The sequence below is a fragment of the Aethalodelphis obliquidens genome, unplaced genomic scaffold (genome assembly GCF_003676395.1).
Source record: "Aethalodelphis obliquidens isolate GAN/ISIS:26980383/991018 unplaced genomic scaffold, ASM367639v1 scaffold37, whole genome shotgun sequence".
Classification (NCBI taxonomy): domain Eukaryota; kingdom Metazoa; phylum Chordata; class Mammalia; order Artiodactyla; family Delphinidae; genus Aethalodelphis; species Aethalodelphis obliquidens.
Genome location: NW_020837981.1, coordinates 5,864,635 through 5,884,990, shown reverse-complemented (window position 1 = coordinate 5,884,990; position 20,356 = coordinate 5,864,635). Strand labels below are relative to the sequence as shown.

Below are 20,356 nucleotides of genomic sequence, written 5' to 3'. Positions count from 1 at the left end.
TTCAGTGATGTGACAGTCTAAGTGGGCCAGAGGCTGAGGACACAGGTACTGTCCTCCTCCCCCTGCCAGCCCCAATGTCTTCAGCACACTCCACCCCTACCCCGCCAGCCTCACAGAAGAAGCACACCTCAGAGAGAACTCTACCCTAGAATATTCAATGTGCAGTATCCCACCCACTCGTCCGTTTGGTAATTCTTTGGTGCACCCATGCAACAAACACTCATCAAGCACTTACCAAGTGTGAGGCGCTCCCTCTGGTAGTTCGGATACAAAGAAAAATAAAATGGAAAACTAATTTAGCAAAGATATTTCATGAAGTTAAAGTGGCCCTTAGTCCATTCATGAAATATTTTCAGTCTCATTTTGTGATTGGCATACAGCTGGAAGCGGAATTCACCCTCTTCCCCCAGTTTGCTGCCTGGGCTCCATAGAATCTCAGCTCCGTCCACCCTGAGATTTCTCAAGAACATCCACTGTCATGAGCTTGACTGTGGGCCAAGACGGTGTCAGAACTCTGCTCAGAGGGGCGGTTTTATTTGCTGACTGGACGGTGCTGCCTCATTTGCCCCCCAGTGTGTGAAATGCACCTTTAGGGAGATCTTCCCTCTTGTCTCTAAGAATAATGGACCCATTGACCTATAATGGGATGAGGATGTCACAGAAGAAAGGGGATGTTGAACATGGAGGCATTAAGACCGATGATGCCCTGTAAGGAAGGACCCAGCCTGCCTGACCATTTGCCTCCTCCCGCGATACCGGCATAGGCCACAACATCAAAAGAGTCTCCTAAAAGCATGCGGGAAGGGAAGGCTGCCCTTTGTTCCCAAGATCACCCTAATGACCCTTGGGAGGCCACAGCCACTTGGGCAAGTGAGGGGATTCCTAGGACTATTCGCTGTCACCCATGTAGGACACTGCCAGGTGTCACAGTTTCAGTGTATAGCTCATGAACAGCTAAAAACAACACGCATGTCGTAGACAGGGCTGGGCTAGCCATGGGAAGGAGACTCTGACACCAGGTAGTGGCAACTTGGAAAAATGGGAATTGGATCTCTTGGAAGCTGAGACACTGCCTGCTCGGACACAGATGTGGACCTCCATTGATCCATCTGCTGGGCTGCAGTGTCCTCACTAAAAAAGGAGAGGGTTTGAATGTGCTTTTTCTGAGATTGACTCTGACCCAATGCTGTGCTCTTTGGCAGGACAGAAGGTGTCCTTTGCCATGGACTGGACTGGACCAGAAACCCTCATGCCCCACTGTCAGTCTCTTTTCACTTCATCCCCCCACAGTCAAATATGTCCCCTTGCTTTTCTCCCATCCCCATGAAGGAATGAATCAACACTGGACATGGGGAAAATGGCACTGAATTCTCTTTCAGAGCAGCAGGGACCTCAGCAGGGAGCCAAGGAGGGGGCGGAGGAACCTGCCTCTTCAGGCTGGGAATTCACAGATGGCCAAGAAGGAGGAGGAGCAGGAGATGTCATTCCAGAGCCCATCTCTTAGGAGGAGGACACAGTCCTCCCCTGAGCCATGGTTATTAGGCTCATTCTTCTTCCAGTTGCTGTAGCCCATCCTCCCTCCTGTTACATACATAAACTGGCCTTCGGTCACCTCATCTGTGATGCCCAGGAAAGCAATGTCAGGGGCCATGTCCTGGATGGCTTTGTTCTCCTCAGCATTCTTGGGGGTGGCCACGGTGGCCCCAAGCTCAGCGCACAGAGCCTTCACTTTGGAAAAAGGCATCTTTTCACCATTGGTCACGTAGAGCATCTTTCCAGACTTTTTACCCAAGGAGAAGCTTTGCACTGAAATCACAAAATGTAGGTGGGGTTGACTTGGCTTCAAGCCCAGCCTGGGACAGCAGATGAAAAAGCCCTTCTCTGGGAACTTGGGAGTCTGGGGTTGAGCCCCATTCTCTACCACCTCTGGTGAGATCCTAGTAAGAAGGTGGAAGGCAAGTCCCTGGCAGCAAGCCGGGGCTCTCCTGGCATATCCCATCCTTAGGACAAATATCTGTTAAAAACTGTTCCAGTACAGGTGGACCTAGGGAAACATGCTTGAGCCCCACTGCCAGACATGGGCACCAGGATGAGAAAGAGGCATGGACCGCCATCTGAGGCCCGTGGGTGCTAAGGAAGGAGCAAAGATTCCAGAGTCAGCAGACCTCCACGCCATCCTCCTTCCCACTTCCTAACTGTATGCTGTTGAATGAATTATCTATACTTCCCGGACCTATTTTTTTCTCACCTGTAAATAAAATGGGTGTAATACCCACAAATAGGGATGGCAAGACGATTGAATAAAACCAAATTATGAGAAAATTCCCACCTAGTATATAATAAGTTGTCATAAGTGTAAGTTCTTTTCCACCGTCCCCCCAAAACCTAGAGCATTCTGGAGAAAAAAGTTAGAGTCAAGAACACATTGGGGACAGAAAAAAAGCTTACACTTTTTGATGTGATCCAGTTGTGATTTCAGGCTCCTTATCCGTCCCTCTAAGTCAGCCAGCTTAGCCTCGGCAACTATAAAGCAATAGGGAGAGGATATTTATTTAGAAGAAGACCCTCAATTGGAGAGCAGAGTATTTTGAAAAAAAAAAAATGAGCTTGCTGAAAAGTATTCGTATTCCAGAAAAATAAGAAAACAAAAAGAAGCAAAAGGGGAAAAAAACTGTATTCTTGCCTTCTCAGATATACTTAGTAACTATTGTAAACTATAACTCTGGAAATAATAATAATAATACCATAAACTATAGCTCTGGATCCTTTTCTTCATATACTGCTTAAATATTGCAATATTATAATTATTTATAAGAAAAGGCCCAGCTAATTTTTCTCCTTTTTGAAAACTTTTCTTAATCATATTTTCATTTCCTATTCTAGGCAAACTCTTTAATACGTTTATTATTCTGATAGGCCAGTGGACAAATATAAGTAAGAGGTCATCCTTTTGGTTTTGTTGTTACTGAATTTATTTTACTCTGAACTAAGTTGCTGTGATGTCCCCCATTATCCAGGGGTCCTATGAGGCCAACCCTTTTCATGCCACTCTTGTGACAACAGACAAAATCCAACAGCAGAGAGGACCAGTTTCCTCCCTTGCAGCCTGGAACCACGTACTGGACTGTTGCAGCTGAAGAAGGGCCAGGGCACATGTCCTACAGAGGTCTGCTGAGGGTGAGGCAGGCAGGGTTCGGAAGTCTATACCCGGGCACCAGTGGGAATCCCCTTGGGCCCCAAGGAACTGAGAGGAATGAGGGCGCTGGGTCAGGAAGCAGAGCTGAGCATCTTCCAGTGGGGCAGCAGGAGACGGGGCACCTCCCACCTGGCCCTGGAATTCCCAGGTCCTGGGTCCCCACAGCCCACATCACTTGCTGGGGTGAGCTCCTTACCCGAACTGTCTCCACGATCTCCTTTGTGGCCCTTTGGTCCTGGAAGCCCAGGATTCCCTATATTTCCTTGAGGCCCCATTTTCCCTGGAGGGCCCTGCAAGCCTCTGAGCCCTGGCCCTGTTGGAAGAGGAAGGAAATGTGACCCAGTGTCTGTCACTCATTCTCTTTCTCCAAAAGCTCAATATTTGATTGACCCCAAGAAACCACCACTCAGCTAGCAGTGATCCAAAGAAGAAAGATCCTCCTGCGTCTCAGGGGATGGCCTGTCCTAAGGGCCAGCTCCCTGAGCATCACCAATTCCTGGGTGGCAGTGAGGGATCCTGGAGAGCCAGAGAAGCATCTTTATTTTGGAGAGAATGCCCTTTTACAGGAGTTTTTCTGAATGAATCGTCACCTACCATAATGAAAGGTGAGCCTCCTCATGTCTCTGTGCCAGATCCCTTATAGAGAACACCCTCCCGTTGGGGTAAAAGATTGAAGAAGTCAGAGCGGCCTGTCCTATACCTGGTTCTCCCTTTTCTCCCTTGGGTCCATCTCGTCCATCTCTGCCTGGGGTGCCGTTGGTGACCGGGATGCCACAGGTCACCACTGAACAGGTCTTCTGGGCATCCTCACAGGCTTTTGTTTCTGAGCAGGATGTTGTCACCACACACAGAAGGAGGACAGGAAGTGACAAAAACAGGAACATGGTCCTTACCTTAGAGTGGAGAAAGTCAAAGAAAATAATTCCATCTCATTTGGTTTGCTACCATCTCTGATGTGTTGGACCCTGTGCTCGGGGCAGCTGACACAGAGGGGGATGTCACAACTCTTGGCCCTGAGTTACTCCCAGGCTACTAGGAAAACTATTACTAGCACAGGCAAGATGTATTAGAGTTAGATCAGTGCTAAAACAAATATAGATGCAAGAGTAATATCACAGGGGCCCACTTTCCCTGGGGCTCTCATGCCCTGTGGGCCCAAGGCTTAGTTGGTTAGGCAGCCCTAAGCACGAAAGCCCACAGGGTCTACAAATGCCACACAAGCCCTGTTCCCGATGGCCCGGCAAAGAGAGCTCATTTCTTGCATGACCTTTGGCTACTCTCCTCTCAACTCCCTTTCTTGAGGGCCTAAGTAGCCTAAATTTCCCTCTTCTTCTCCTTCCTATGGACGCTAAAGGTAGACTCAAACTATAGCATGTGACCCATTGCTTGGCGGGACCTGTTTTACAACATCCGTTGTCTCGTGTCGCATAAAAATCTGTTTTACACCACAGGGCCCCAACCACCCCCAGAATCACAGCTGTTTCCCCAACAACTTGTCAATCATCCTGTTTCATAAAGTCTCTACTTTGTGACAGGCACTTGCTGGGACTCGGGACCCAGAGTACCCTGAGGTATGGAAACTTGTTCTGACCCTGAGAATGGAACCTTCTTTGGTCATTGATCCTGGCCAGTTGCCACTTAGATTTATCTCCTTCCCTTGCTTTGAGATTTTCCACCGAGAGGCCATTTTTCCAGCCAGAACCCAGGCTCCTAAAATTTCTGTTCACCCTGGGCCCAGCAGGGTCAGCTCATACTCCTCCTGGCAGGATCCTCTGCATGCTTCCGAGACGCTTCTCCGGCTCTGTGCCCCCATCCAGCCATCAGATTCGCATCCAGCCTTTGCTCGAGCTGGTCCCCTTCCAGGAAGCCTCACAGCCCAGCCCCCATGGGCCTATCCCTCTGCTCCTCTCTGACCTCTAATTCCAACGTCCCTGCACAACTACTGCATCTGTCCTTGGCCACCTTGGCCTGTCAGCTCCCTTAACCCTTCCTTCCCTCCAGGACTCAGTGAGAAGTAGGAAGTTGGGAGGGAATTTTCTTTCTTTCCTTCTTTCTTTCTTTTTTTTTTTTAGGATTTTTAATTTTTAAATTTATTTATGTGCTCTCTCTTTTTTGTTGTTTTTGTTTGTTTGTTTGTTTGTTTATTTTGTTTTGGCTGCACTGTGTGGCATGTGGGATCCCAGTTCTCTGACCAGGGATGGAACCCGTGCCCTCTGCCGTGGAAGCACGGATTCTTAACCACTGGACTGCCAGGGAAGTCCCGGAAGGGAATTTTCTTGATCAAATCTTCTCCACCTTCCCTCTCTCTTAAGCTCCCCTGATTATGTGGGAGGCCAAAGCCAGAGCTAAACATGTTGCTGGCATACACACCCCACTTCCATTCTTCTGTTTGGCTGAAAAGACCACCTTTAGTTTGCAGATGGTAACCTGGATCCAGGAAGGGCACAAGGCCCCAGGTCAGAGAGACAGAGGCCCTCAGGGGGCCTGACAACCCCACCACAGCCCCTGCCTGGAACTCACCAGGGTCAAGCCAAGTGGCCAGACTCTTGGCCGAGGCCTCCTCTTCTGTCCTCAGAAATGACTTACTAGGGGCCTCCTCAGAGCACAGAGGCTATGGCAGGGAAGCTGGTCCTCCAGCCTAGGCCTCTGGCAGATGCCTCAGCAATGTCAGCCCCAATTAGTCTGGTGACCAGGGACAGTGCTGGACTGGCCTTCAACCCCAGATTAATAAACAACCATCCTCAGAACCGCTGTATCCTGGGCAGTTCTCCAGGGCTGCTGGTGGGGTCTCCAGCTTAGCACGGGGCAGCTCTCTACTGCAACACCCCAGACTCCTCCCACTGCTCCCTCCCATGCATCTGTCTCTATAGCTCTGCTATCTGATCCTCTAGAATCACAGATTCCCAGATCATAGATCAGAATCCCAGAGGACAGTTCTTTCCAAATATTTGTCTCTGGAAGGGACATGCATAGACATCCTACCAAACACGTGCTCATGCAGACACACATGTACAGGCGTACACCTGTGTATCAGTTGTTCTGCCTAGTTCTCCCTTCCATTCATATTTAATTTACTAGGAGCAGGAGGGAAGGAGTTAAACACCTACAGCACTGAGTCACCTCATTCCTCCCTTGTCATTCAGAACATTCGTCAGCTGCCCTGTCGGTGCGTCGCAGCGCTAGGCACAAGGAAAGGAAGTGTTTGTAGACAACTCAAATTCAAAGCTGAACATGGGCATTTGCACTAGCTCTTCCAGCTTAGGACACTTCTCTCCATCTTTGCATAATTGCTTGTTGTCGTTCAGATTTCATCTTAAATATTATTGCTGGAGAAAGGGCTTTCCCTAACCATTCTATCACAAAATTATAATTCTCTGTTTTAGTTATCTGCTTATAATTCTTCTCTATGTAAAATTGTCCTATTTCTTTGGTTGCATATTTATCGACCATCCCACTCCTTTAGAACAGGAACTTCATGAGAACAGGCATCTTGCTTCCCCACCTCTAAGAGGGCCTGGAAACGGAATCAACGCTCAAACATTTGTGGAACAGAGGAATCCTCCGGCATCGTGTCCTCAAAAGTGGCATCGTGTCCACTTTTCTAGGGCAGGAGCTGTATTTGATTCCCCTCCTTGTCTCCAGGGTGTAACTCAGGGCTGGGCACTTGGGGAGGATCCACTGAGAGAGTGAGAAGGGAAGCAGAGACGCTGAGCAGGGCAGACACCAGATCAGTCTGCGGCTCCTCCACGCCTGGGTTTCCAGGAGTGTCTGGTTCTTATCTCCAGAGGCTGATCAAGTGGCCTTTTTCAAGTCACTGATATAACTTTTGATTCCTGCCTTCCCCCAAACTTACACCCACTCTTTGAAACACTTAGTCTCACCAAACAACTCTAGAGGTTTGCTTTTTTCCTGCGGTGGAGCAGGGGTAGGGCCGTTTCCCTTGGACTCTGCCTTGTGATTGCTGCTTTCGACCCTCAAGAGTCATCGGCCCTTGTGTACTCAAGTCACTGTGCCCTGTTCAGCAAGCCCCCCAGGTTCCTCTTATCAAGGAGGCTGCCAGGCACTGAGAGGGGCCCCTTGTAAAGAAGACCCCCCCTCAGGGCTGTGTTTCCTGATGCCATTGACACAACTCCGAAGGGCCCATAGGCTCAGAGGACAAAGAACTCTCAAACCCTACGGCAAATGAGCAGACCTCCCAGAAAGGTGGAAATCTGAAGCTGAGAGATTTACATACAACCAGGACCCTATATGTCCTACAGACTTAGAGGAAAGATGGCTTTAGAAGGAGGGAAGAGGATAGAACGGGAGGAGGGAGGGATATGCACTGCGAGCAAAGGGACAATAAGAAATACTTGACTCTGGTGGGACAAAGCCCCCCCTCGAGGATGCGTATCCATTGGGTCTGTCCTGTCATAGATCTGGGGTTTGAATTTATGCTTATTAGTATTATTTTGCTATTATTATTATTATTAAAATTTTCCCTTCATGCCAAGATGAAAAATTGTTTTTCAAGGGTCCCAGCTCATCACAATCTAGTGTAGCATGGGGACGTAAAAGCAATGGAGGACCTTACCCTTAACCCAGGCACCTCAGGATTTTCTCAGATGAAGATCAGGTAAATTAGAATTCACCTTATAAAAACTACTGAACACAGTGAAAAATAAGTAGAGTGAAATCTGACTGACACAAGACTCAAAACTAGGCCTCGGAATGCTGTCAACTCTAGACAACAGATAAATTGATAGTTTTAAAAAGACAGTATAGGGCTTCCCTGGTGGCGCAGTGGTTAAGAATCTGCCTACCAATGCAGGGGACGGGGGTTCGATCCCTGGACCAGGAAGATCCCACATGCAGCAGAACAACTAAGCCCGTGCACCACAACTACCTGCGCTGTAGAGCCCATGAGCCACAAGTACTGAAGACCGCGCACCACAGCTACTGAATCCCGCGTGCCTAGAGCCTGTGCTCTGCAACAAGAGAAGCCACGACAATGAGAAACCCGCGCACCACAAGGAAGAGTAGCCCCCGCTTGCCACAACTAGAGAAAGCCCTCTCAAGGCAATGAAGACCAAACACAGCCAAAAATAAATAAATAAATTTAATTTTTAAAAAGACAGTATAAATAAGGAATAAAGAAGGAATAATAAATAAATAAGGAATAAATAAAAATTAAACAGTGAAACTCGAACTACAATAAGGAAATAACTATAGAGCTATTAATAAAATTTCAGAAACGCTCGTTCTTTGCAAAAATAAACAAATTTGGCAAACATAACCCTGGTGGTTTGAATTACTCTCCTGATTTCCACATTTTCTTTTCATAGAAATATATATCCATGCCCTTTGCCATGGTACTTTGCAATGCCTCCCACTGGAGTATGTGGAGTAAACACCCCAACCCCTTTGATATTTGCCTTGGCCATGTGACCGTGAGCGGACACTAAGGGAGCAGCAGCTTTAAATGTGGGAAGAATATGTCCCCAGTAGCCACTAATATCAGAATAATGAAATGATGTGGAGCGAACAGGAACTCCCCTGAAAGCTTGAAGTAAAAAAAGAGTTTAAATTAAAGTCCAGCCATGCATCCATGGTTAATAGCACAGTCCCTGGAATCTGACTTCCTGTATTCATAGCCCACTACTGCCATGAACTGGCTGCATGATCTTTGGACAATCACTTTAATCTCTACGTGCCTCAATATTCTCATCTGTAAATTGGGTGTAATAATAACGTCTACATAATAGGGTTAATGAGGATTATATGAGTTAATGGAAGTATAATACCTGGTACGTGGTAAGTGTGATGAGAGTATCAGCCATTAAACCACGTAGGGTATCCCAGGAATGCAAAGATGGTTCAACATCAAAACATAGTCCAGTTAACTCACTAATTTAATATATAACAAGTTTAAGAATCTTAATGCAGATATGTACAATCTTGAGGCTTGAAGCTCACCCTTTTCTTGAAACTAATACATGCTCTCAAAATTCTTCATACCTATTCTTCCCTTGGAATACAAACTTTCTAGGGTTGAGTTCAAATATAGTCCAAATGATTATTGTCCCTTAGTTTTGTCACTAAAATCTGTTTTATCTCTGATTCATCACCACCCTGGCCATAGAGTGGCGGCTTCTTGAAGTGAAGGGTGGACAGTGCCTCCTCTCTTATTTATTTATTTATTTTTTGCATGTATGGTTGGTAGAGAGAGTGATGGTGCCCAGGGTGGCAATACCTGCTCACAGGAGGCACCATATATCAGTGGGAACACTGCTGCTTCTCGGCCCATCCTAACTGGTTGTTGGGTCCCTCTGTATGACTGATTATAAATGACAGCTCCTCCCAGGAGCTGGTCCTTCAGATAAGGGGCTCTGTAAAAGCCTCCAGCTGCCTGCTCCCTACCCTCAACATGACATCAGTGAACACGTCACTTCATAGTCTCTTGCTCTTCAAGTCCCTGTGTTCCAAGAAGCAATCTGCTCGTGAGTAGGGCTTAAACTCTGGCTAGCTTCCATGACATCGACGTTGGCAGCCCCTGGGAAATTCCATCCAAGTGGTGGAAATCCACATTGCCCCAGAACACACCTGCTAACGGTTCTATTCTCCCCCTTCTCCATCTCCCCATGCCTCAGCAAGATCAGGCCCTCTGCTGGTTCAGCTCTTCAGCAATTTTAGAACAGGAGATTCCTGCCTTAGGTGACTTAATGAGGGAAGGAAGGCAAAGTAATTCGGGCATCCCTATTTGCAAAAATTAGGAGGAGGATAGGACAGTCCCCTCCCCCATGCCACAGGGAGAGGAGAGGAAGGGATAAATTCCATTGTGAGAGTACAGATGTCACCCATGGAAGGTCAGCTTGCTTTCGCCTCTTTAGTCTTCCTTATACTGACCAACAGAATGCGAATTACTAAACCACTCACGTTGAATGGCCCTCACCTTGCAGGTTCCATGGTGGGGTCCCTGGAACCCCCTGGACTCATTAAAAGATGACCCTTTTACTCTCACCTGTGGGCTCTAGATGCCAGTACCCAGGAACAAGAAATGACTCAACTCACACTTGACACCCTTTTGATGTTAACAGCTTAAAGGAAATGCCAAAGAAATCACCCGATAAAGCTCAGTACACATTCATGATGAAAATGAATCTCAGCAAACTAGGAAAAAGAGGGAACTTTGCCTTGATAAAAGGCATCAGAAACCTAAAACAAGCAACTCCATGCTGAAATACTGGAAATGTTCTCATGATACATTCAATGCGCCCCTAAAGATAACATTCATCACTGAGTGTCTTCAACAATATATAGGGTCTCCTGGCCCCTACAAAAAGGTAAGAATGATATATAAGAAATATAAATATCATGAGGAACAGGCAAAACTTCTGTCATTTGTAAATATAAGCATATATTTATAAAATGTGAGAATCAATTATTAGAAATATTAGAGGGAAAGTGAGAATCCAAAATGATGGCTGGACATACAATCAACCAAAAATAAATCAATAGTTTTCTTATAAACCAGCAATAATTAATTTAAAATGCGATAAAAATAATATAATAACAATTGCAAATAACACCATAAAGGAAGTAAAAATAAACCTAACAAGAAATGAGAAGACAACGATTTTCAGAGACTTAGACTGTTCCTCCGTAAAATACGGGAAATATGTTTCTCCGTACTTTTTTGAATTTTGGGGAAGGCTCAATAATTTGTGTGCTGGGCCCTAAGCTCATGTGGCAGGGTGACCAGATTAAAAATTGACATTCATGAAAGAATGAGAAATAGTTCTGCTCGTTCCCATCTGGTTTTGTGGATTGTGATCCAGAACTTCCTCTTGTCCCGAAAAAGAAGTATATGCAGTGAGGGAGGGCATTACGTGAAGGTGGGAGAAGTGGGGACCTTTCTGGAGATGGGACATAGATATGGTCACCTCCTCAAGCAAGTAGAGACATGATCCAATTCCCACACAGCCTTGGGACATGGGGGCCATGGTCCCTTTCCATGCAGTCCTGAGACTGAGGTGGCTCACAGAGCCCTGAATGCCACCACTGTTGGGCCATGGCAAACATCCAGGGGGCTGAGTGGGGAACGGAAGGCATGATATCACCACCCTCAAATGGAACATGTAGACTTAGATCAGGAGCTATCTGGATGCCAGCCATCAACACTAATGCTCCTCTGTTCCTCCAGACATTTCTGTAACCCCCCATCTGCCCATACAACCTGAGGGTGGGAGCAGGTTGCCCCTTCCACCCAACAAAGAAAGCTTAACCTGAGATTGAACTTTCCACTTTTCAGGTAAGCGGGGCCTCAGAGCCAGAGTTAACTTGATTTCTAAAATCACAGAAATATTTCTTGAAACCAAAGCAATGGAAACTCATGTTAACATATTCATGATTTATTACACTTGAATCATCTCTGCTCAGTGAGAGGATGGGGTGGTGATGAGCATAAGCTTCAGGTTCAGGTAGATGGGTTTGAAAACAGCCTCTGTCACTTGCTCCGTGTAACAAAACTCAAAACATTTAACTTCTTTAAGTTTCAGTGTTCTTGTATAAAAAATGGGGAAAATAATGCTCATTCCATGGCACTGTGTGAAGATTAAATCATAGTTTATAAGATGTCTTAGAAGTGCTTGTCAAGGTGCTTGGTATATAGTATATGCTCAATAAACACTTCACTGAGGTCTGAAGTGGTGGGGATGTGTTCATCAGCAGGAAGTTACTTGGGTAATGCCTGAGGTGGGAGTGAGATCTTCCCTAGAGGCATAGGCTGGCTGCTTTTAGGTCAGGGAGTTGAGTTGGTACCCCCAGAGTCAAGGGAGTGGATAATACATGCCAATCACTAGGGGTGGGTTGGCCTCCACCATGCTGGGGCACCACCCGGCCCTCTGACCTCATGGAGAGCCTGAGCAGATGTGCCCCACAGACCTCAGGCTGCCAGATAATCCCGAATGTATCCTTAGCTCCACACATTTGGAATTTCCCAGAAGTCCACCCATCTATCATTATGCTTGAGCGGCACTGCTAAATCTTGATAAGGCTGGGCAGGCAGTGGGCTGCAAAGAAAGAGTAGAGGGGCCAGGAAGCAGGCACCCTGTGTGTGCTTTTGGAGGGAACCTCCATCCCAGGACTTCACTGTTGCCATCTATAAATGAAGGAGTTGGACAAGAAGAGGAAGAAAGAAGCCTCCCCCTCTTGCCAAAGGGCGAAGTTAGAGTGGCTGTCTAGAGTGCAAAGCTGAGAAGGGGCTCCGGGGGGAGTCAGACTGATTAGTAATCAAGGGGGAGGAGTCAGGGCCCAGCGGGGAGTGCCGTGGCTAAGATACCTCCAACTCTTATAGCTACAAAGGTGTTACAGCACCTCATAGACCAGGTGGATTCCCCAGGACGTGGGCTGAAAGGCAAGGCAGGACCCTCTCCATCCTGTGGCCATGGTGCCTGCTCAAAACTCACAGATGGCCAGTCGGGACTGCAGGCAGTTCTTGTCATTCCACCGGCCATCTGTGTACATCTCCACACACTTCTCTTTGCCCCAACCCCCGGGCTCCCCTGGGTACCAGTTGGTGTAATCCACAGGGGTTCCATCCAGGTAGTAGAAGTTTCCAGCAGTGGGATCCTCAGTCAGGCCCAGGTAAGCATAAGTATTGTGCTTCTTCACGATGTTTGCAATGGCCTCATTCTCCTCTAGACTCCTTGGGGTAGCAATGCGTCCACCTGCTCTGGCACACGACTCTCTAATGGCATCAAAATTGACCGACTGCCCACTGGTGGCGAAGACCTTCTCTCCCACTGCCAGCATGGACCCCTGCAGACTGAGGACTGACAGCAGAGGAATCCGGGTCAGGCCACAGGCCTCTTTGTTTCCAAGTCCTTTTCCTTCCCTTTATGCTCTCTGCCTTTATGCGCTTTGCAATCTCTTCACCTCTTCCTCTCTCTCCTTCTTCCCTCCTTCTTCCAATCCTAGTCTTTCTGGATTCCCCTCCATGCTCCCATCATTTAATTATCCATTCACCCATTTAACAATTACTTATTGACCGTCTATTACGTGCCTGAAACTGTGCAATTTCCTGGGATTCAATAGAGAGCAGTACAGCCAGGAACATTGCTTCCCCAGGACATAGGGAGAGAATCCACATCTACCTCAGTCTCCTCTGAGCCGTTCAGGAACATCTGAACAAGGACCTCCATGTCCACACTTGTTTGTCAAGTCTCTAGAGTCTGGAGCCTGATGCTGAGAACGAGGAGAACTTATGGGAACACCCTACCCTTAGAGGGTCCCAAGGGATCCCCTTACCGCGCATCATCTTCAGGATTTGATGGTTGATCTCAAGGAGTGTGCTCTGGAGCTCCTCGTCTAGATAAGATGGAAGCCCTGTAGAGAGATCCCCAGCAAGAAGAGGGGCAGGCCAACAAAAACCCCCACTTGTGCCAAGCAGGTGTGAGGCCAGCTGCAAGCCTGCCATTCTGCCCTTCACTTGTCTAGAGCCACTGCCCAGGCCCCAGGTCATAAGGGTCCCCGAGGTTGGAGTGTGTTTCCTACTCCCTACACACTTGTCCTTTAATGCAGCCTCGCACTTGCTCAGCCCCCTCTCTGCTCTTCTTTCCTGCCATATCCTTTCATGGCTCTGTCTGTCCACTTCTGCGGGGTTTTCTAGTTTCTGGGCAGGGCCCCCTTCCCCACCTTCCAATCACAAGAGCAAATGTGGTTCTCTCTGACTCTCCTGATGGACCTTGATTACTGCTCAGAGCTGCAGAGTTGCCCTGGACATGCGGGGTTCCCAGTGATATCATCTGTCTGGTCCTTGGTCCACATAAGCCCCTGCGCCCTCAGAATGCCCCTATGCCTCAGCACTAGGAAGTGCCTCGCCTCCTCGCAGTGCTGTCCCAGTTCCCACACCTGACGCCCTGTGTCTCCCCATCAGCTGTTGTGATGTGTGGAACACTTCCACTACCCACCAGTCCCTGCGCTGTGGCCCACGGCCCAGACCCCTCTGATTTCTCAACCTCATATTCTCTTATCTAGGTTGAAACATATACCCTTTGGGGACTTCCGTGGTTTTGTCTGCTCCCCTTCATCCCTCAAGTAACTGACCACATGGGCACGGTGTCCAGTTGCTTCTGTCCACTGGCCACATCCTGCTCACCTGGAGGACCCCTCTCACCAGGCTCTCCCTTTTCTCCACGCTCTCCAGTGAGGCCAGGGGCTCCAATCATCCCATCACGCCCAGGGGGGCCTGGCATTCCTCCAGGGGGGCCCATGGGGCCTGCAGAGAGAGGGGGACAAGGATGTATGCTATCTATCATCCACAGTGGGTTGGGGCTGATGGGACTGGACCTCCCTTATCAGCCAGGCTGACTCACCTGTCACTCCACAGGCACCTTGAGGGTAGACCCTCCAGGGCTGCTCCAGTCTATGGGTCCCCGGAAACTCCCACCATCCAGCTGACCCTTGAACGCAGCCCAGAACCCTGGACAGCAAGTCCCCCTGAAAACAGGTCACTGTCCCTCAGCTCCCACTCAGTACCTGGAGGTCCAGGGTCTCCTTTGATGCCATCTCTCCCATCTCTTCCTGGCAGGCCAGGGGATCCAGGAGTACCAGGGATGCCAGGGCTTCCAAGACAAACTTCCGTCATGTTGTACCCAAGGCCAGAAACCACCATCCAGATGAGGGTGAGGGTCAAAGAGCACAGCAGCATGGTGCCTGCTCCAGCGGCTCCTTCTGTGGAAGGGAAAGGCTGTGGCTCACCTGAAGCATTTGCCAAGGTCTCCCCTTGCTGTGCTTTGTCAAGATTCAGGCACATGATGGAGCCTGAGGGCCAGGGCAGGTACAGACAGGAGCTCTGGAAAGACCCATACTATCCTTGGAAACTCCCAGCATCATCTGGTATCTAACATGGTCTCATGCCCCATCCCTCTGGCTGGAGGTGGAGTGGTACCTGGGCAGGTGAGCAGTGGTAAAGAGCTCTGGAGAGTCAGAGGACCTCGGTTCTAATGGAGTCTCTGTTCCTCGCTGTGTGACCGTGGGGAACTCACTTCACCTCTCTTGGCTTCAGCTGAAACTTCTGTCCTGGAGGCAATCCTGGCCTGTCCCTCCCAGGCTGTTGGGAGGAAGGATGTGGTCAATATCCACTCGCTCCATCTGTCCCTCATCCTCTCAGCTACCCGTTGCTCTTGAGTTCTAAGGGATCATGATCCTGAGGATGAGCAGAGATGACCAGGGCCCACGTCTTGGCCACCCCACGGTGGTCAGTGATAGGGAGTCCCCTCCTCCCTGCTTTCTCGGGACGCTTTCTCTTTGGCAGGCTGTTTCTCCCCCTGCCTCCACCCTGCAGGCCCTGCTGAATCCCTGGGGCCAGTGGGCCCGGCCCAGGTGCACGGTGAGGATATTCGCAAGCCCACCTTCCTGTACCCATAGTTAGGGTTCTGTGGAACAAGTCCCAGTGGTGGGGCTAAACTCACCCACACGAACAGAGCCTATGTGGCTCTCTGCCTCCAGATCTGCCTCCAGGTGGCGAGGTGGACAGCAACATTTATACTGACGTAGGCTACCAGGCTTCCTCTCCACCCCAGGGAGGGGCCTGCCACAAGGACCTCTACTCCAGGACAGCCAGGCAGGAAGCTGTCATCTTGTTTACCCAGTACTTTTCCCCACAGGGCACTCAGCTGGAGGGCCACTTAGGAAACCCACTAAAGAGAAACTCCAGATCGGTAAGAAGGGACAATTCCCACGGACCGGAGGCCACCCACTCTCCCTCCACCCACTTTCCCCAAAGCAGTGAAGAACGAGAGCGCTTATACGGGAACCGATGGAGCCACGTGGCAAAGGGAGCCCTCTCCCTCCTGGGCCTTGGCCTCCCGGTCCTGGCTCGTGATACGTTCGCAGCCCCAGAATCACGATCCCCCAAAAGCCCGCCAGCTGGAGAGAACATACCAGGGCTGGACTCTTTTCCCAGGGGAGCAAAGAGGCAGGCTTCCTCCTGGGGCCATTCCAGCTCCAGAGCCTCTTTGGCTCTTGGAAGTGTCCATAGGGCTCCAGAGTGTGCAGAGGTCACGTCTGAAGCCAAAGGGTGGTCAGGGTGAGCTGGAACAAACTGTCTGTCATGGGGCGTGGCTCCCTACTGAGCCCCCAGCTCTTGCTTCCGGGGCCTGCAGCTGAGTTGACAGAGCATGGTTCACCGGTACAGGTGAACCCTGGGCGGGTTCCCCAGCCCTCCGCCCCGGCAGGCTCAGAGGTGGGGAAGCAGGGCGGGGGCTGGAAGGTCACAGGAGGACAGCAGTTTCTGTCTCGGCCTTGGTGATGTCTGACGACCTGCAGTGGTGGTTTCTTTAAGTAGTGGAATGACACGTGAAGCCTTAATTGATAAGATTCCCTCTTCAAGCCACTTGATGAGGAGGGAATCTCTAACATAAGGATGGTAACGATGGGGAACAGAGACAGGAAGAAATCGCCATGCTTACCCGTGAGTGGTCTGAAAAATCTTGAGATCCTCAGGGAGAGCGGGAGCTCAGCTAATGGAATCCCTTTCCCAGGAGCAGGGAGCCTGTCAGAGCCTCGCTGGAGCCCTGAGTGCTTTCAGCTGCCCTGCTGCCGCCTGTCACGTGCCCTGCGACCCTGTCAGGCACAGGATGGGGAGCCAGGGCCAGCGCAGGGTTGGGGCAACTGGGGAGCAGCTCCAGCTTAAGGACCACAACTCGGCTTGGAGGCAATGCGGTTCTGCAGGTGAAGGAATGGGAGCAGGGGTCTTCTTGGGCAGATTTTAAAGGGTCTAGGGGGAGGCAGCCTGGAGGTCCGGGCCATGGCTGGTGGGGAAGGGTGTGGACTAAGGAGTCAGACACACCTGAGCTGCACTTTGGAGCTGCCACTTGTTATCCCTGTGGCCTAGGTCAGGTTATATAACTTCCTGAGCCATGGTTTTCTGGGGTTCTTTGACATTATTATTTTGAAGTAATAACAAACCTACAAGAAAGAGGCAGGTGCACTACAAATTTTTTTCTGAACCTATGAGAGTAGGTTGCAAACATGACACTCCATCACCCTAGTATATTAGTTTATATTCCATATGAAGATGTTTTCCAATATAACCATCAAAATCAAGAAATTAACACTGGTTCAGATATTATTTTTACTTAAAAACATGAAAGAGTATCACGGGGTATTTTATTTAATCTTTTAAGTCACCTGTTTAACTTAAGTCACTCACATGGCTTAATGCCAATATATTAAAGTATGTCATAAAAATTCTAATAAAATGACTAATTAATTATTTACCTAGCCTTACCTCCTTCTTCATCCTGTGTTCCACCACTCTCCTTCTCCAGCTTCTAAGAGGATGCCCCAAGTTCACAGAACTGAGGGGTGCTTTCCACGGCGCTCTTCCTCTGAGCATGATTCTTCTCTTGTCTGGAGTGTTCTGACTGCCTTTTCTGCCACACACAACAAAGGGTGGATGTCATACAATATTTGTCTTTCTCTGTCTGACTTATCTCACTTAGCATAATGTCCTCAAGGACTATCCATGTTGCTGCAAATGACAGGATTTCCCTTTTTTCGTGGGTGAATAATATTCCGTTGTATGTATACACCACATCTTTATCCATTCATGTATCCGTGGACACTTAGGTTGTTTCCATCCTTGTGAATAATGCTGCAATAAACATGGGAGTGAAGATATCTCCTTGAAAACCTGTTTTCATTTCCTTTGGATATATACCCAAAACTGGGACGGCTGGATCATATAGTAGTTCTGTTTTTAAATTTTTGAGGGACCTCCATACTGTTACCCATAGTGGCTAGACCCATTTACCAGTTTATAATCCCACCAACAGTGCACAAGGGAACACATAATTTTTTACTGTAAGTATGCAACATTTGGGACGTACTTATACTAAAAAATTATTCATTGTTTATCTGAAGTTCAGGTGTCGTTGGGCATCTTATATTTTATCTGGCAAACCTACCTGCAGGTACCATCAAGCAGAGGCTCTGGGGGAGGCAGGAGAGACCTCCTCTGGCTTGCTGTCATCTTATGGGTTTAGTCTGGGCCCACATTGTCAAAGTTGCTGATTTTTGGCTCAGATATGGATGAAAAGTCTTCCTGACCTCTGTGTGGCTTTTGAGCAGGGGCTGAAGTGTGGAGTGTATGAGTTACAAATGGGGCTGGTATTTAAAACAAACCCCAGCTCTCCTGAAGCGGCAGGGAACATCCAGGAGCCGGGGGTGAGAAAGCCCAGGATTTGCTTTATCCCTGCCTCCACCTGGACTAGAATGACTCTCCTGAGGAGTTTCCATGGCTACATTGGGAGGGAGGACAGCAAGGTAAGACCCAGTAGGACAGAGCAAAGGAAGGGACCAGGTGTGGCTGCAGGTCCCGACCAGCCTTCCTGGGGATGAGTGTCCATCAAAGCAGGGATGGTGACCAAGTGCACAGGCTTCTCACAGAGTCTAAGTGTCCATTTCTCTGGGGCAGTGGGCTCTAGATGCCTTGCAAACACGTGCAAAGCCCAGAGAGGAGGCACTAGCCAGGGCTCAGGCCCTGGTGGTTGTTTACCTGAGGCTGCCTGGTGGAGACAAAGCTGAGAGCAGCCGGTGGGACGGGACAGGACAGGCAGACAGCAGGGGCAGGGAGCGGTTGGCAGCAAGCAGGCTGGGGTTCTCCCCAGGAAAGATGCAGGGTGGGCTGCACCTGGGTCCCAGCCGTAGGGAGCTAGAGAAACCGTCTGCCACCTACACTGCGACAGGAGAGAACTCTCAATGGCCTGCAAGCTTCTTCATGGACAACACTTTAGTTTAACTCCAGTGCATCACGGGATCAAGGAGGCCCTGGTCTTCAGAATCAAACAGGTACATTAGCATGTGCTCTACACAGTCACAGCTGTTCCCCTGGGAGGAATTCCAGGCTCAGGACAACATGGGATTCTTTTCGCCCTGCTTCATGGAACAACCAGCTTCTGGTCTGATCCCAGCCTCGTGTTTTCACTGGAACTGAAGGGACTTTTCCCATCATGGATCTCCCTACTCCTCCCCCACATTCACTGCATTCATCCGGTGCCTCCACTGTCCTCAGAGGACACCTGAGCCCACATCCTGACACCCATGTGACCCTCCCGTGACAGCCTCGGCCCCCTCCTGGCTCACCCAGGAGCCAGGCCCCGGAACACCGTGGCGTCAGCTGTGGGCGTGTCCACAGAGCTCTCTAAAGAGGCTCCTTCTTCCTGGTCCTACAGCCTGGATGTGTTCTACTCTCTCGTGTGCAGTGCCCTTCTGTGAGTCCACCTATATTTAATTAACCTCAGATTACAGCAACAATACCTCAACACACTCATTCTAGACTTTTGAAAACATTTCAGAAGGGACCAAAGCCTCTCGGCATTTAGGCCTGCAACGCTTGTCCCAGTGATCTGGGATGTCGGAGCGATGTCCCCTCAGGCCAAGTTGTGGGCCTAAGACTGGCTATGGTCTGGGTTTCATTTTCTAAAAGACCTGAATGTTCAAGAAGAGAGGGCATTCTCTGGAGCTTTCAGCTTAAAAGTGGCTCAAGAATGGGGCCCGAGAAGGAGGTCTCAGCACCGCCCACCCTGCTCCCTCAGGGTATCCTGAAGGGCAGCCAGACCACAGGCTGCTCCACCTGGTTGGGCTGAAGAGATGATAAAAGGTGACAGTTCAGGTAGAGCTCCTGGCAGGGTGACTGGTGTGGGGAAAATCTGATCCTTGCCGGAGTGTCCCACCTCTGTAGAGGTGAAGGGACCAGCTCCTCAGGCACCCGTCCAATGCCCGCCCTCTGCGGGGGCAGGCAGGGCTTCCCTGGCATCTGCATCACTCCTAACTCTAGGGTCTTCTTCCGAAACTACCCCCTGGTGTGTGGCTGCTGCTTTCCAGGCCCCTTGTAGCAGAGGATCTGTTGGGTGGGTGCTGGAGTTGTTACTCACTGACCCGGGAGAAACTGACTAGGAACAAATAAAGACTCCAGCTTCCAGTCAACATGTATTTAAAACAGCTTCAACCAAACACATCTTGGTTTATTGGGAGATGGTGTTAATATAAAAATTATGACTGTGAGTATAAATATAAAAAACTGAATTTGTGCTTCATATATGACCCGAGCCAGAGGAACTCAGCCCTCTGCAAAGCGAGCACAGCCCCACCATGTGCCAGAGCTGGGACCCTCCT

The 20,356-nt window shown here is 49.3% G+C and overlaps 2 protein-coding genes across 2 annotated transcripts; both read right to left on the bottom strand.

The window, feature by feature from the left end:
* Window positions 1-1,351: 1,351 nt before the first annotated feature.
* Window positions 1,352-5,260, bottom strand: LOC113632530 (mannose-binding protein A-like). The gene is made up of 4 exons (XM_027129737.1): window positions 3,897-5,260; window positions 3,393-3,509; window positions 2,449-2,523; window positions 1,352-1,806 (listed from the first exon to the last, which is right to left on the bottom strand). The coding sequence occupies exons 1-4, from the start codon at window positions 4,078-4,080 to the stop codon at window positions 1,433-1,435; spliced, it is 750 nt and encodes a 249-aa protein (XP_026985538.1). The 5' UTR covers window positions 4,081-5,260; the 3' UTR covers window positions 1,352-1,432.
* Window positions 5,261-11,570: 6,310 nt separating this feature from the next.
* Window positions 11,571-17,721, bottom strand: LOC113632529 (pulmonary surfactant-associated protein A-like). The gene is made up of 7 exons (XM_027129736.1): window positions 16,121-17,721; window positions 15,649-15,876; window positions 15,126-15,287; window positions 14,714-14,908; window positions 14,334-14,453; window positions 13,484-13,561; window positions 11,571-13,008 (listed from the first exon to the last, which is right to left on the bottom strand). The coding sequence occupies exons 4-7, from the start codon at window positions 14,883-14,885 to the stop codon at window positions 12,632-12,634; spliced, it is 747 nt and encodes a 248-aa protein (XP_026985537.1). The 5' UTR covers window positions 14,886-14,908; window positions 15,126-15,287; window positions 15,649-15,876; window positions 16,121-17,721; the 3' UTR covers window positions 11,571-12,631.
* Between the last annotated feature and the right edge of the window lie 2,635 nt (window positions 17,722-20,356).

Coding starts and splice junctions, on each gene's coding strand:
- LOC113632529 (XM_027129736.1), bottom strand. CDS start 14,885: ATGCTGCTGTGCTCTTTGACCCTCACCCTCATCTGGATGGTGGTTTCT. Junction 13,562..14,333: donor TGGTGAGAGGGGTCCTCCAG/GTGAGCAGGATG, acceptor ATCTCTCTACAG/GGCTTCCATCTTATCTAGAC. Junction 13,009..13,483: donor AATCCTGAAGATGATGCGCG/GTAAGGGGATCC, acceptor CTCTGCTGTCAG/TCCTCAGTCTGCAGGGGTCC.
- LOC113632530 (XM_027129737.1), bottom strand. CDS start 4,080: ATGTTCCTGTTTTTGTCACTTCCTGTCCTCCTTCTGTGTGTGGTGACA. Junction 3,510..3,896: donor GGGAGAAAAGGGAGAACCAG/GTATAGGACAGG, acceptor CTCTTCCAACAG/GGCCAGGGCTCAGAGGCTTG. Junction 2,524..3,392: donor AGATCGTGGAGACAGTTCGG/GTAAGGAGCTCA, acceptor ATTGCTTTATAG/TTGCCGAGGCTAAGCTGGCT.